At 43.3% G+C, this 17,269-nt stretch overlaps 1 protein-coding gene across 1 annotated transcript in view; it reads right to left on the reverse strand.

The window, feature by feature from the left end:
• Positions 1-442: 442 nt before the first annotated feature.
• MCU (mitochondrial calcium uniporter) overlaps positions 443-17,269 on the reverse strand; it is a 117,165-nt gene continuing 100,338 nt past the window's right edge. Inside the window, exons 3-8 of the mRNA XM_077350423.1 lie at positions 16,285-16,455; positions 14,575-14,679; positions 9,266-9,426; positions 7,887-8,090; positions 4,683-4,799; positions 443-2,576 (exon numbers count right to left, since the gene is read on the reverse strand). Of these exons, the coding sequence (XP_077206538.1) occupies positions 2,499-2,576; positions 4,683-4,799; positions 7,887-8,090; positions 9,266-9,426; positions 14,575-14,679; positions 16,285-16,455 (836 nt within the window). The 3' untranslated portion in view covers positions 443-2,498. The remainder of the gene's footprint in view (positions 2,577-4,682; positions 4,800-7,886; positions 8,091-9,265; positions 9,427-14,574; positions 14,680-16,284; positions 16,456-17,269) is intronic.

Genomic DNA, 17,269 nt, shown 5'->3' on the forward strand with positions numbered 1-17,269 from the left:
AAAAACAGTCACACATTATAGCTATCACATAGGATTTCCATCATATTTTTGTGTGTGCAATGTATGGAAGTATCCCAAGACAACTTGATTTGGTCTTGACTGGGGATGAGCACAAACCACAAAAATGCAATGTTTGTGTTTTTCATGAAAAGTAGAAGGCAGGGGTTTAACCACCTGCTATCTGCTCTTCATCAACTGCCATAAACTGAATCAAAATTCCTGAAAATTTGTGACAAAATTTAGTTCATCAGCCCATATGTGCCCATCTCTGATCTTAACGTGTGTGCTGCTGAAGTGAGGCCATTCCTTGTCTTGACTAACTGGGGAGGCCTAGCCATTTTACTTCTTCACACTGTGTGTGGACGGGTACCATACTGAGGGCTGAGAGCTCACTGACCTTATTTTTACCTCATCAGGCACAACACAAATTTCAACACACCGGTTCAAAAACTGAATAGTTATTTATTGTTCCGGAAGTACATTGCTCTTTTATACATATTTAATAAATGATACAGGATTTTTACACATGTTCATTATTTTATTTTTAAGGACTTTTCTCCATCCCCCTCCCTCACCCCAAACACGCACAAATGATTCTGTTAACAAGACTGTTCATTTTCTTTCTTTTAAAAATGTTGCATACAAAGAGGATCAAACGGATAATTAAACAAAAAAAAGAACCGGGGAAAAACGAAATCTAAAACATAATTGAAAACAAAATAAGAGAGGGAAGGGAAGAGAGAGAACGGGAGGGAGAGGGAGGGAGGGAGGGAGGGGGGAGGGAGGGAGGGAGGGGGGAGGGAGAGGAGGAGGAGACAGAGAGAAAGGAAGAAAAGTGGGGAGAGAAAACACCTTGGAACATGCATCCATTCAGTCCAACATGCCATTGAGGGAGTGGCGGAGGCAACAATCCCGTCTTGTGTTTCCACAGCTGCAAGGCACCTGGCGTCTGGTTTATATTTATTTTGTACACTTTAAAACATGGTTCTCCAGAAAGTGGGAGCCTCTCGCCTTGACACAGTGAGAAGTAGTGAACTAAAAAGGAAACCCCCGGCCTTTCTGCAGATGAAGCTCCGATCTCTTTCTCCGGCCTCCATCCTGTCCTCGCAAGCTTTTATCAAACAGGATGGCCAGAGGCTGATTCCACTCAGTGCAGGATTCGAAACCCGCATTGGGGGGAGGGGGAATTAGCTGGCTTGCAAGAGGTGGAGGGTGAGGAGAGCCATTTCCTGATGAGGAAGAGCATTGCGATCTGTGTCACCCCACCGAAACCTCGGCCCTTAAAGCAACAGAGCATTCATTTAAAGCTACTTTAAAGAGGGCTTGAGAAGCAACGTGGAATTTTTCCTCTATCTTCTGCTCCAGGCTTTCAATAAAGCCTGCAGGACAGGCTATCTCATCAAGACACATAATTTATTCTGCTATGCAAACATCAAATTTAATTATCCCCGTTCTATACGGCTGGGTTAGAAAGCCATGATTTCAAGCTAAGTTTCCATTTGGAAAAAAAAAATTCCATTCACCCCTATTTAAAAAAAAACACACCACCACCACACCCTTTTAATTTGGTAATCCCACTTGGCTACCAGATTTGGGATGGAAAGGGTGGCCAGGGTGGGTGAGTGGGCAGATTGCTCCCTTAAGACTGAATAAGAAACTGTTTCATGCAACATCACCATTTATATCTAGAAGTAGATCCAGGGCAGTATGGTCTACTGGAGTTATTTAAGAGTAATGCAAAGTGATCAATTATCCAACATTCAGAAGAAGAGTTATTTAGTTTGTGGTTCTGATAAAACTGATCAATGTGGTCATCGCCTAGTCCAAGGAGGAAACCGGGCTGCCAGTACGTGAGCAGGGACGGGAAGCTCCCGATCCTTCCAGAGTCAAGAAGCAGCTTCCCATCAATGTCATAAAAGACATTGTAGGTCCAGTCTAGAGTGCACGCTGATGACGCCATTGAGGCCCAAACTGGAGCACATGGTGCGTGTGAAGGCAGAGCACTGGTTCCCACCACCAGCCACAGCTTCTTAGGATGGCTTGAAATTTTTGTCTTCACTTTTTTTTTGGTGCACTATTATTACTGGTGTTTTGAAATAGGGTGTTTTTGTTTTGTTCCCCCCCCCCTAAAAAAAGAAGAGCTGAGCAGGCTGCTGGTGCATCCTCAAGAGGCAGACACTGCAAAGCTGGGAACATATGCCCCTCCTCACAATCTGTTCTTGAAACACCTGACTTTTAAGGATATATTTTTCATCGAGAAACAAAGGACGCTTGAGTGTGACAATATTCGCCAAGCCCTTTGGAAAGACTTAACATCTCACAGCGCCTGATCTCCGGGTTGAACGTAGTGGCCCCCTCCCCAGCCAAGATCTTCATTCTGTTTTTTACTGGTTAAAAAAAAAGTCCTCCGCCCCACAGGAGACTCCCAGCTTCCACCTGCAATGCTTCAGTTGAAGAGGCAGAGATATTTCTGCCAGGGATCAGAGGTCCTCAGGTAATCAGTCTTTAGTGCTGATTTGTCGGATAGGCAAATGTACTTGCAGGGGGTCTCGAAGCCTCTTAAGATCCAATTCTGCCTGGAAAGGAAGAACAGGGTCATGAGAACCATCTTGCCCCGTCAGCATTCTGGAAGCCCCAACCAGCGAGAAATTGAAAACACATTTCAAACACAACGCATTAGAGCAAATGACAAGAAGATAAAAACAGAGACGTTCTTTGCGTACACCCAGCTGAAGGACAGTCTATCCTGAGGTAAAATCATTCCCTTTCTCACAAACTGCTTTGCCCAAAATGCAGCACTTGCATTGCAACCTCCCAAAGTTGGTGGAACCAACAAATTGCCATCTTTTTTGTCATTGAGTCACAGCTGAACTATGGGGTCTTCAAGGCAAGGGAGGTTCAGAGTTGGCTTGCCATTGCATGGTGACCCTGGTCATCCTTGGTGGTCCCTCATCCAAACACTGACCAGGGCCGACTGGTGAGATTGGGCTACCCAGGCCTATCCAGGTCTGGGCAAGAACCCTACTGAGCCATTAAGAAATTAACTGCCTTTTAAAAGCACAAAACTGGTTATATGTCAAAAATGTGGTTACAGTGGTTGGACAGTAGGTGGTAACTCTACCTAAACAAACGTCAAAAGCTTTCTGGGCTTGAACCCTACCCAATTCCCTGGAAGTTCTACAGATCAGTGGCCTGCGTATTTTGGGGGAACAGATGCAACTTAAGAATTCTGTCTGTTAGCCCCAATCCCATTTCCTCTATCATTCTCTTCTATTCTCTGAAAAGAATACACTGCGCCACACCCAGGATTTCCAAAACTTGTTGCAAGAGAAGCAGTGTCGGAAAGCTTAGGGCAGCCCCTCACCTGAACACCACATTATGTTTTTCTCATGCCTCCCTGGGTCCTGGTAATAAATTGTATGCTAAGATTTCCATGCTTGGAACTCAATATTTGGGTGAAAAATTGACTGATTTAGATTGGGACCACAGCGGGGAAAAAGCTTAAGTTTCTCAATGTACCATTTTCCCAATCTGAAATGGCCCTTGGAGACACATAGCACATATGGTTTCCCAAGTGGGGCAAATTCTACCCCAGGGCCATTTCAGGCTGGGAAAACAGCATGGAGGGAAGGCATAACCTCCCTCCCTGCAGAGTTCAAACCATAAAAACTGTGCACTTAGCAATTCTTTTGATTATGGCACCTGCAACACGTGTTTGAGGGCCAAGATCTGTCATGTGGTGTTAAACCTGAAAATGAGAGGAAAGTGGAAGATTAAGCCATGTTTTGCAAGCAATTCATGGGACTTCTAGTCATTCAGTTGTATGATATTCCAGTGTATATGGAATCCCCGCTGATGATGTGCTAATCATGACAATGCTTCTGCCACATATAATGTTCATATAAAGTTTGGTATGTTGCAACCACTGGGTTAGGAGAGAAAGGATCCGATATGTGCAGGTATTTCAAGTGGATAGCCCAGGCAGGCCCATCTCATCAGATCTCGGAAGCTAAGCAGGGTCGGCCTTGATTAGTATTTGGATGGGAGATCTCCAAAGGAAACTAGGGTCATGAGATGGGGGCAAGACAATGGCAAATCACCTCCGAATGTTTCTTGCCTGGTGACTGGAAAATCAGGTAATTGAAGCATCTCCTGGCGACATTACACACATGCCATTCGATAGATAAATACCATATTTGCTGGTGCATAAGATGACTGGGCGTATAAGACGACCCCCCAACATTTCCACTCAAAATATAGAGTTTGTTTCATTACATTACAGTACTATGGGCAGCTATGCCTATCCCAACTGAAGTGCACCCGGCGTATAGGACGATCCCTCCACTTGGAGGCATGTTTTTCAGGGGGGAAAAGTAGTCTTATACGCCAGCAAATACTGTAAATAAGAGGCTGGCAGGAAACTAGATACATCATGAACTGATTTTGCACATAAAAGAATCCACTGATTTAGGGCTGCGTCTTTCTGTACTAAACTCTTACCATTCCAGCTTTCTTCAGGGATCCCTGAAGGATAAGTTATCACACAATTCCTTGAATAAGTTTTGCCCAGTGGGAAAGCACATTCAATCCTTTCATCTTCTTGCTTTAAGCGCAACAACCAGTTTCGAGCAGGGAAGCAGCATCTCCTCACCCAATCACAAGTGAGGAAGGGCATCCTTTACCTGAGCAATAGCATCCTTGAGTTGATTGTATTTTTCTAGGTCAAAACGTGTCTTTTTGGCTCCTTTATGGAAAAATAATAAGAATTGCCTGTCTCTGGCATCTGGGTATACATACTCCTGCGGAAGGCAAGAACGACAGAAGATAAATGATCAGGAAAAGAATTAACATTTATTAAGTAATGCTTGGGAGGGAAAGGGACCATTAGTTCCCACACTGACTAAACATAAGATAGATTATTGTTCTCATCACAGGACGTCAACCCTGATCTATAGTGTAGACTTAAGCACCAGGCTCTGGTTGTTAGCCCAACAGAGCTTGCGGCATGTCTCCAAAGAAGAGGCTGCAGTAATCACCAGGTCATAATCTAACACATACTTGGACTCAAATTGAGGGGCTGAGTTATGGCAGCTTATTCATACCACCCACGGCTGTTTTGCCTCTTCTAAGATGCAGTGGCAGGCAAGTTTTGACAGCTCAGCCATCTGGAACAGGGCGATCCTGCAGTGGCTCATTAGAGCCACAGTAGTCAGGTCATAAAACCCTATGGTTATGGAAAGAATCTGCTCCGTTCAATTGGTGCTCATTAAACCTCTGCAGGGGGTGAGGGAATGAAAGGGTTGAGGGCTGTTTAAGTCCGTACCGCCATCTCCTACCAGAAATATTGCTTAGCACACCTGTACCAGCTACAGGAATCAAAACCTAATACACACCACACCGGTGACCATGGGTCAAGGAAATGCAGGTTAACTCTGCTGACAAAGTACAGCAATACACATTGCCAAGGATGACACACAAAAGATGTCATGGCATATTGCACCATCACAAGCAATGTGATGCATGTGGAATCCAGTTCATCTTACTGCAGCATTCAAAACTGAAAGCGAGCAATCCTCTGGCAATAATCTTATGCTAAGAAGTGGTTTATGGCCTCTGAGCTGTACAAAAAAAGGTCAAAAGGCAGCTGTAAGAAGCAGTGTCCACAGAGATCTATGTAGGATTTATCTTCTAACCTGGTGACATATCCATAATTCTAAAACGCTAATCCTAGAAAAATGTCAAGATTCACTGGGAATGGATAATGTTCTCACAAATATGTGGGTAACCACAGCGAAAAGCTTCAGTTAAGAGAGGTTAAACTCTGATCTCAGAAGTGACAGTGTTTCTATTGTCTGTTGAGATTTATACACTGCAGAAACCTAGACAACAAAGTGCTAAAATGACATAGAATCATAGATGCTCTGCACAGGGAGCTGCCGGAGTCCAGAGCAGAAGTATGAAGGAAATAGAAAGGAAGACATATAAAGCTAAAGAGAAGAATTTATCACAGCTACCTTCAAAGGGGATTTTTTCCAGAACAGGAAATGAAGCACTGGACTAAACATGAAGGTTCTTTTGACCTGCTAGAGGAGGATATTCTAGAATGTTTGGGTTCTCTCCTAGCTACAATCCCTGAAGGCAGGAAGTAGGCTGCTTTACACACCCATCTTCAGTTTGAAGACTTTCATAGCAAACCAAATTGACTACACCGTGTATGTCTTCAGGCCAGGATCCTTCAACCACATAGAAAAATTCTTGGCAAATCTCTGAACAGGAAAACTGGTGTATTACCCAAGTAAACAGAAGCTGTGATACCACTGAATGGATCAAGAAACAACATTGGCCAACACAGGAAAATATAATACTAACATCTGAGGAAAAAAAAACAAAGCACGTAAGGCAGGCCCAGATAACTCACTGCAGAAGTCATTGCCCCAAAGCTGCATCAGCTGAAAGTGATGTGGTACTGAAAAAATTAGGATACAGATGCCCATGCCATGCAGATGTCAAAAATGTAAAGAATTAGTGCTAGATGCTATGGAGGAGGCTGCAGTCCAAACCAAGAGGGTCTTAACACTTTCAGGTGCCCTTATCAATATGTGACAGCTATGCCTTCTTGACCCATCTGAAGAGTTTCACTTCGGTGATCTGCTTGATGGCTAGGCAGAAGGTCTCAAAGAAGCTGATCTGATTTCCTAAAGGATCTCATACTTCCAAGATAAAGGTGAATGCCCTTCTAAGGTCTAGCACATGCTGGTTCCTTTCCCTTCTTTCAGGTCAACACCAGGTTTCAGGTCAACACCAACAGGTGGAAAACAAATAAACCTTTAGCATAAAAGAAGAGTAAGGTTAGAGCAGCACCGCATCTTTGTGGAAAATGCAGAGATCTTTAAGAATAGCAATGGCTTCCAGCTCTGATGCTTGTCTGAAAAAGGTCACTGCCATAAAGAACAAGATTTTTAGCAAGGGTAAGTTAAGTGATACTGTCTTCAGAGGTTCCAAAGGAGCTGCATTAAGGCATGTAGTTAATCCAGAAAACCCTCTGCTCTCCAGGAGGCGAGACTTTTCTTTTCCTATTACGCCAGACTTGCCATTTCTCTCTGTAGTTTTGTCTCGTGTCACCTGGCAACTGATACGAGCCTTTACTGTCATGGTTTGTGGAAAGGCAAATTATGAACTGCGTTTTTTTTTTTTATCGGAAGTGAACCAGTACCAGTTGGAGATGGTCTCGAATTCCAAAGAATATTCTGACTCTCCCAAGCAATTTCACAACCCCTAAACGTGGGCCTGTGACATGTGGAGTCGCACTTGTTTTGGTGATCATCTGGAGGTCTGTCCATATTCAGACTGGTTTCCATCTGAGGATAAAATCCTTCACTGTCCACCATGTCAGATCTGGTGGAAATTGCCAGTTCACAGAGGTGACCCCAAGAGAAATGAACAGTAAATGTCAGGGGAAAAGCAGCCAAGTTTCCTGGAGTTGATTAATGTGGATTGTTGTGCAGGAAACTGTGTCTCCAAATGGAGACTGAAAGATCAGCCTACTTCCTGCCACCAGGGATTGTGAGTAGGAGAATACCGGAACATTCCAGAATTTTTCCTGTCCTCAAGTGGAAAGTGATGGCTTCCACATGGCTTGATTCATCTACACCTGGTGTCTGGCATCTGAATGCATGAAGTAAAAACTAAAGAGCTTCGCATCTAAGATGACAGTCAAGTTCTATCTGTGAAAACATTGGCTTGACATTGCCTTCACCCAGCAGTTGAACACGCACATGAGAATCAGGTCGAAGACTGTACATTGTGGTTGGCAAATAATTAGGAGGTCAAATAATATTTTGGATAATGGTTTTGAGGAAAGGTAGAAAAACAAGCATAAGTCTCACCTGGCGCGTTACTACGAAGTATGCGTACATGGCCATTGCACTACCGTACGTGATGAAGTAGGTAACAGGCTCCATAATGTCCCAAGAGTACTCCCACCAGGTGAGTCGAGCCAGAATCCCAAACTGAGTGGCCATGTAAGCCAGGCCGCCCCACAGCACCCAGGTGGTCCTCTTTTCTGCTTTTCTGCAGATTTCCATTCTAACCTGCACAATAAAAAATGGTCAGTGCCAGCATGGTCTATTTTCATCACATGGAAGCCATGTTTTGTGTGTTGTTGTTTTTTTAATGAAGATATGCAACATAAAAGAAAGCAGGCTCATGAAGTCTGGCATTTTCAGTACTGACATGATGTAACTGTATTTAGCGTTTACTCCATGGCTGACATTTGAAGCTGAAATGCAGTTTCCATTTTCTTTCTGCAACCATCGTTCCTGTTGAATACCAAAGCAGTGATTTCTGAGTAAGCTCCCTAGCTTGCTACATGAAAGAAAAGGCTGGTGATTCCCCTCAGTAGTTGTTTTGCTGGGAACAGTCCTGCCTGCTGCTTCAAAGGAAGGCCAGATAGACTTTCTCCAGCCTAATGAACAACAGCGTCTCTTCTTCAAGCACAGAACTGCAAGCTGGGAAGGTTTCCGGCCTGTTACTTCAAGCAGCAGCCTGGACCGTTTTGCAGTCAGGGTAACAAGCAACATTTCTTCAAACATTGCAAAGTCTGTGGGCCCCTCTCATAAGGGGGGTTGGGGCTCCCTTTCCAGCAGCAGTGCCCAGAAACAGAGCAGTAACGAGCAATGCCCCCTCGAATGTGGTCAAATTCATTTGCTGTATTTTGAGTGCATTCTTTTGACAGAATGATATGTACAAGGTGTATGAAAATGCAAGGATGATGGACAAGCAGAATTGGGTGGCCACTTGGCGGAACATTTCCCCCTCTCTGCTGCTGATATTTGATCAAAGGAGCTTGGAAGACAGGCCCTGCTGGGGCAACCTGCTCATTCCCAAATGCAACAGCTCTGAATTGGCTCAGCTGCCAAGAAAGATGGAGGATGTGAGCATTACCAGTGGAGGGAGGGGGATGTTGAAGTTATATCACACATTTATCTGGAAATAATTGACATTAGCCTGGGAAATGCATTTCACACATGACTGTGTAGTTCCCCTCTTTAACACAACACAGACATTTTGAATGCCTTGAAAGTGAATTTTCACTGACAGTGACATACACCCTTTGGCTCTAAATTCTACTACTAATAAGGCGTTGTGTTCTATTTTTTGTCAATGATATTCACCCCTAGCTTACAATCCAATTTAAATCCTTGCATCTATTTACTCACTTGTTGGAGCAAATCTGAATGTAACTCAATGAAATAGAAGTCCCAACCTTCTCCAGGGGAGCTAGCTGCTGCTTGAGGTCTTCTAGCCGTCCGATGAGTTCCTTCTCCTTATTCAGCTGGTGCTCCTCAATACACAGCGTAGTGTAGAGCTGTTGAACCAGCGTCTTTACGTCATTCAGCGTGGTTGCATCTTCGTGGCTTAGAAGGTCTAAAAAAGCAGAAGGACCTTTCAGAGCTCCACTCCCTGAAGGAGTTCTCCTTCCAAAAGCTTATCAGAACTCAAGGGACAAACCTGTTCCACACCACCCTGAAATGTACATTGCTAAGGTAAAGGTAAAGGTATCCCCTGAGCAAGCACCAAGTCATGTCTGACCCTTGGGGTGACGCCCTCTAGCGTTTTCATGGCAGACTCAATACGGGGTGGTTTGCCAGTGCCTTCCCCAGTCATTACCGTTTACCCCCAGCAAGCTGGGTACTCATTTTACCGACCTCGTAAGGATGGAAGGCTGAGTCAACCTTGAGCCGGCTGCTGGGATCGAACTCCCAGCCTCATGGGCAGAGCTTTCAGGCTGCATGTCTGCTGCCTTACCACTCTGCGCCACAAGAGGCTCTTACATTGCTACCTGAGAGGAAAAGCTACCCCATACTCCACCCACATTTCCAAACTAAGGTGTGCCAAAATATTCATGGGAAGAATCTTCATCATGTCACCAATCATGGAGAACCTAGTTCTCAATTTGCACAAAATCAAACACAGGGGTTAGTAATCTACTTGTACTTGCATCCTCTGAGATTAAAAATGAACAAACAGTTTAAGTTCTCAATAAAGAGGATCAATTTTCACCAACATCACAAGGACCAGCCCTTCGGTCTTCCAATGCCCACAATTCACTACTAGGCAAGCTTGGATGCTACGTTCTTCCTTGCTCCACAGGCTTACAGAGATTCTGCAGCTATCATCAAGCAACTGTTCTGGAGCACAGCTCAGGAAGAAGAAAAATGTAGCAAGCCAACATGGAGCTGCCAGTGTCCAATACTTGCCATTTGTTATGTAACTTCCACTGTTCTTTGGCCTAAATCAGCTGAGTTTAGCAGTACCTGCACTAATGCATTATCCACTGATATATTAGCATAAGCAAACAGAATAAAATATCCCAGTACAAAACAGGAGGATGCACTTACAAGTCCAGCCATGTAGCACATAATACAACAGTGCATGCAACCTACTGTAGCCCTATTTCTTCAATATCACAATGCACACACTTTTTAAGTGTTAGAAAGGAACCCCAAAAATGTTATGGTGGCTAAGATTAATGTAATTATGTACTACATACATTTTATTAAGGCCAAGCAAACTAAAATAGATAGAACCTTGCATGCAGTAATTTGCAGCACACAGTCTTCAGGCTTAGCTTGCCTTTCTAAGTTCAGTGCAATCTACAAAACAAGCCAAGTTTGACAGACATCAGTTTAGCAGTTCAGCAACCCTGGGCAATGCTCAGAGACAGAGACGGCAGAACAGATGAGCCGCACTAATGCTTTTGAGTGCCAATGCTCGATTTCACAATTTCAAAATAAATAGCAGTGTTTTGGGTCGTTTATAAGAAAATGATTCACAGCACTTGAGAGTCATTTGACATATTATCAAACATTCAGTGATGAAATGGATACATGTTCACCATTTCTTGCTTTCTGGTGGTAAAGGTAAAGGTAAAGGTATCCCCTGTGCAAGCACCGGGTCATGTCTGACCCTTGGGGTGACGCCCTCCAGCATTTTCATGGCAGACTTAATACGGGGTGGTTTGCCAGTGCTTTCCCCAGTCAATACCGTTTACCCCCCAGCAAGCTGGGTACTCATTTTACCAACCTTGGAAGGATGGAAGGCTGAGTCAACCTTGAGCCGGCTGCTGGGATTGAACTCCCAGCCTCATGGGCAAAGCTTTCAGACGGCTGCCTTACCACTCTGCGCCACAAGAGGCTCACAAGAGGCTTTCTGGTGGACATCCTGCTAAATAGTGTGATACCAAGTTTCTACTCCAGCTACTCAGCACTGCTGGTGTTCAAATAACTCTTATAGTGTAAACCTATGAAATGTCACTCCAGTTTAAGCCCATCAGACTCAGTAGGCATGAACTGCAGTATCTCTGCTTAGGATTGCAATTAACAGCCTTGGAAGAATGCCCAAAGCACTTCTTTTGCTCCTTTACAGGGATCACCTACCCACTTATATATAGCCAACATATAAACTGAATTATATTAATGGCTTCCACTGGTTCCAAGATAGCTTTCACGTAACCTTTAGATTGCATCTACATTAGAAGATTAATCATAGATTGACAAGCTACTGTGCCAACTATGTATATTTAATATTAATATCCATCAGCTCTTCTGTGTGCATCTCATTCCTTAGGTATAAAAAGAGCCCACATCTCATATGGGAAAATGATTAAAATTTCGGAGATACACAGGGCTCTCAAAGCGCTACCAGCTTGGCACCAATGCTTTTTCTTATTGGGGATCAGCTCCCAGTTTTTACTTAAATTTATTGCAAGCATTCCTCTGTTTCAGAAGATGAAGAATTCCCTGAGATCTGATTGTCAATGGACAATTAAACTAGTAGCTTTAACAAGCAAAACAGCCATAATCTATATTTGTTTCCAGTTATGCACTCCCAGCTTCCAGGTTTGAAATCTACAGCCTCTGCAATGTTTATATAATTACATTTTGTCTGCAAAGTCATTTGAGAAGTAAACTCAGAACAATCTACTGAATCACAGAGTTGGAAAGGGCCATCAGCGTATCTAGTCCAACCCCCTGCTCAATGCAGGATCATTCTAAGGCATCCAGGATAAGTATCTGTCTAGCTGCTGCTTAAAGACCGCCAGTTAAGGGGAGCTCCCCACCTCCTTTGGCAGCCTATTCCTCTGCCAAACTATTCTGACTGTGAATTTTTTTCCTGATATTTATTTTATACTTTTATACCACCCCTCACGACAAATTGTGAGGTAGGCACTATTAATAGTACCTACCTAAGCCACCAATTCACTTATGCACCTAATGATATCAGACCATATATGAAGCTGCAAAACACAACAGCCTCCTCTTTAGCATGAAATGAATGTGTAACAATGAACTACTACCTGGTGTACTTTACGTACAGGTATTTTGCAGAACGTATTTCCTGATTAAAATGATGTGAAAGACAACTTACGAATATTTTCTTAAATTCAAGGTAGTGTGCTCCCCTGCGCCAACAGATTTTCTGATCTCAATAAAGCAGATTCCCCAATGGTCAACTTTCCCAGGGTTACACTGGACTGATGAGGAGAGGGGAATAAAGGAAAGATCTGCAACCATCTGCACTTCCACCCATCCATCCTGCTTTATGCTATGGCCTGTGTACAGTGTAGCCAGGAAATCCTAGGATTGTCTGGCAGCCAGGCAAGAGATGTTGGGAGGTGGTCCGCCATTGCCTGTCTCCACACCATGACTTTAGGAGGTCTCCCATCCAGGAGTCAACCCTTCAGCTACCAGACCACGACTCAACCCAATTATAATAGTCCAGGTTACTCTGAGAGTAGAAAGGAATATGTACTCACTAAATCTGAAGACTCACAATTGCCATCATCTGCTTGCACAATTTTCTAGTTAACACACGTGTTGGGTCATCATTGTCCAAAGCAAGTATCTGGCCGTGTCTAGTAATTCAAAACTGTGTTAACTCCTATACAATGGGGACAATCTTTCCATGGCCAAATGGTGCTCACAGGCGGAGCTCTCTGGGTTCCCAGGGCCTGCAAGACGGAAGTCTTCTGCCAGGCATTTGGTGGAGGCCGGGGTAGTAAGATCAGGTCCCTCCCTCTGTAGCCATAGCCCCTCTGGGCCAAACGTCACCTGTGGACATCTACCAACGGCGACTGCTATTGGGAGAGTTGAGGGATGGTATGGGGGATGTAGACTGCTGGTTGCTGCCACCAATTTTGATTGTACTGTTTTTTAAAAATCTGGCTTGTATGTTTTATGTAAACCGCCATGAGCCGGCCAGGCTGAGAGTGGCGGTCTATAAATACAATAATAAATAAATAGACTGTATCAACTTTATTCCTTGCTGAAACACGCTTCTTGAATGCTTAAACTTGGAATGAAGATATCAAAGCAGAAGCAGCTTCAGTGCACAACTCAAACTTTATGGCGGTGAGGGTGAAATGGCCAGGAGATTGGGCTACTAATGAAAGTGATCAGCTAAGCCATGATCTGGTCCAGATCATCTTGATCATCATTCTTTCTTACATCCTGATGTTACTTATGTACAAGGCAAGGTTTCTGAGACCCCCACCCCCCCAAGAGAGAGTCAAGTTCAAGACAGCTTGAAACAGTTTAACTTCCCAAAAATTATTATGGACTTTTGGCTGTTCCAATTATCCCCTCTCTACATCACTTGTGGACACCACAGATGTTCTGTGCCACTTCAAGGACCTGCCTGGACACATTCCAAACAGCACAAGAAAACATTAAAACTGACCACCATTATAACAACTTAGTTAAAGCTCTTAGGCCAAATCTGGGAGGTAGGAATTATCCCTCAATATATTCCCTCTTTTGTTGCCCATGTTTGGCTTATGCATCAGTCAACAGCAGGATCATGTGGCTAACAGTACATATTCAGTATTGTACTCTGGTTTTGCTGTGATGATCCAATGTGTGTCTTTTTTTTGTTTAAAGACGCCTAAATTTACCCATGTTTACCAACAGCTACCAGCAGGAAGCCTAGCTGCATTATGGGGTCATAACTTTTCCAACAGGTGATCAGTTCATCATAACATCAATAAATCTGCCACATATCCAATGATCTTAGTTCACTGCTCTTACTGAGTGGATATCCCCATAAGGCATTCTTTTACTGATATATCATACGTCAGAGGCTAGTAATTTATCACCAGGAGTTCCTTCTACCAGATTGCTTACTAGTTCTCCAATACGAAGCCCTTCTTTAAAAAATTCTTAAAGATGAAGAATGAGAAACAGGTGACATAGGGGGCAGCGAGAGCGCATGTATGAAAGGAGAAACCATGACTGAAGACCTGGGGCGGGTGGGAATTGTGTTGCAAGGAATGGTTTCTCTGCTCTCTGGAGAGTAAGACCTGCTGCGCGAACATTTTCATATTCATATCCTCATCACAAGGGTCAAAGGCATGGCAAGATCTGTGCAGAATTCTGTACGCGTGAGTTTGCAGAAGACGTATCATCAATTTTCTTTGCCATCACAGATGAGATTATCTTTAAAAAAAACAAAAACTGCTAGATGGAGGAGGGTCTTCCTGAATATGACTTCTGGAAATACATCCCAAGTGGTTACCTCTCTTTGGTGGACGAACATGGTAAGTCAAGTCATTAATTACTAGTTTGAAATCATCGAGGAGTAGAAGATCTATGCCTGTCGAGGAGGCTACTCGCGTGCCATCTGTGAAAAAGAAAGTATAGGCTGTATTAAGAATTAGGTTGTATTAAGAATTGAAAGTCTCTTACTACAATTAATAGTAATGTAGCATTTGCAGTAAAAGTCAGTTTCAGAGGGCAGCTATGTTGGTCTGTATAGTCAAACTGCGGCCCTCCAGATGTTCATGGACTACAGTTCCCATGAACCCCTGCTAGCGAATGCTGACAGGGTCTCATGGGAATTGAAGTCCATGGACATCTGGAGGACTGCAGTTTGACTACCCCTGGCATAGACGGTACTTGACAAAGGGAGTTCTGGCCCTCGAAAGCTTATACAACTTGAAAATCTTGTCAGTTTCTAATGTCGTACTGGATTAGAAACTTGCTATTCCAAAGAAACTCCGCGTACAGTAGCCATTTTGTTTTTACCTCAGCTTACCTCATGGACTACATATTATGCTATAAGAAAAATTTTGGGTCACTGGTTGTCCAGCTAATGGTCTGAGGTACTCCTTCCTAACGTTTCATCTCCAACTTGGCTACTATAACATCAATTTCTAAAAAAGCATTTCATGGCTTGAGTGGTTTCAAATTAAACCTTTCCAGAATTTGAGCTTGTATAAAGTGATGGTGTTCAAAGCAGAGATCCGAACCACTCCTACAGTGTTTCTTCTGAATATGTGCAGGAAACAGAAATGAATGCTGCCCGGAGAAAGAGCTGGTGGGTTGACCTATCAAACTGTGTAACTAGAACTTTACATTTTTCTGTGTTTCTTTCTTCAATAGTAATTTTAGGCTTGATCCGAACTCCATTTTGATTTAAATTGACTCACAGACAGATAAGCTGCTCAAGTCCTTCAGAGCTCAGACAGTCCTAGAGGAGGAGATTTCATTAGATGGGCTAGGATTTCCAAATTGTCCCCTCCCCAACAATTTATGACAAGGCCCATCTTATTTTAACATGCTGCCATCAAATGCGGTACACCCCTCCAGTGACTGCCCTATCTGGCAATCTCAGTTTGTGGTGAAAAGGTAAGTAGCTCTGTATCAGCTTCTGCAGATCTAGCTGGAAGCAAACGTGTGAAGTGCATAGGATTCTTCACTGGTAGAAGTGAAATCCAACTATATTTCAGCTGTACTGAGATTAAACAGACTCCCTTAATGCTTAAAATTGAATTCCATGCAGGTGCAAAGCAGTCCAAGATCAGAACACACTGACTACTATCCCACCCCAAATTAACCAGCAACAAGTTGGAGTGACAAAAGCACCATAAGCTCTATAACAGAGATTTTATAACTGCGGCAGCAAACGCTGGCAGGAGCTCATGGGAATTGTAGTCCATGGACATCCGGAGGGCCGCAGTTTGACTACCCCTGCTCTATAAGCTTCCAAATACTAAGCATTCCTATTTAAAAGTCAAAAAGTTAGCTCCGAAACTGAACTTTATCCTCCTTTTCCATCACAACATTAACACTAATTCACAAGTCTAGTGTAATGCTATTAACTGGAAAGAGTGTCCATGCCATTATGAGAAATGATCGCTTTAATTTCGTTAGCATAAGGCACAGTGTCATAATGAATTGAACATTCTATTGAAGGCATGTGATGGTTAGTAATACCAAACAGTACCTGGTGAATAGATTGCGACTCGGTCGATTCCCCGGTCCTCTGCTTGCAGCTGCCGTAAGAATACTCCAACAGAGTCTGAGATAGGCTTAAGTGTAAACTGGCAACGCTCACGGCGGGATGGAAGATTCACAGATATCACAGGTAACCCGTTTTGATAAACCACTGTTACATCTGGGCGGAAAGAGAGTAGGCAGTCAAGAAAGAAACGGCGATCAACAAGTAAAATAAATAAATAAAATATTTTTTAAAAATATGTGATGGCATTTAAAACAAAAAAAAAACACAAAGCATGATATTTCTGAATTTATGAAACAGGAAGAATCCTGGACCCATTCTGCACACACAGGATAATGCACTTTCAATGTGCGTTGGCAGCTGGGTTTTCCTGTACAGAACAGGACAATCTACCTCTAAAGTGCATTGAAAGTGCATTATCTATTGTGTGCAGAATAGGCCCTAGACTGCTGAGATGGTAGATTCCACCACATCCTCAATGGTGTTAAATAAATCATAGGCTTGGTTTGGGGAGTATGCTGGAGTAGGTTTCTTTCAAAACCATGCTGATAATGGTCACCAGTTTCAACAAAACCTTGGATAGTGCGAGAAAACCTCTCCTCTCTTGGGAACTTTAAGAGCATCCTGCCTGGCCAGTTCTCAAAGAGAGACTCATTAGGCTGACTGCCCTCTTATCTCGAGAAGAAGCAAACTGCCTTATCAACCTTAACCCAAAAGGATCCAGATCACTGATGAAATATTCATTACTACAGAAGACGCAGGTATTTGGGTTTTCAGCACGGAAAGCAGTTTTTTTGTCCACACTGCTAGATAAGTTTCGGTTCCCTAGTAATTACTTCTCGGGCTCATTAGGGGAAGGAAAAGTTATGGACAGATGAAGTTAGAAGTTAAAAAGCAAAGTCTACCTTTACACAAAAAAACCCTAATCTATAAAGCACAGGGCCACCAGAATAATTAGCATGAAAAACAT

The sequence above is a fragment of the Paroedura picta genome, chromosome 8 (assembly GCF_049243985.1).
Source record: "Paroedura picta isolate Pp20150507F chromosome 8, Ppicta_v3.0, whole genome shotgun sequence".
NCBI classification, from domain to species: domain Eukaryota; kingdom Metazoa; phylum Chordata; class Lepidosauria; order Squamata; family Gekkonidae; genus Paroedura; species Paroedura picta.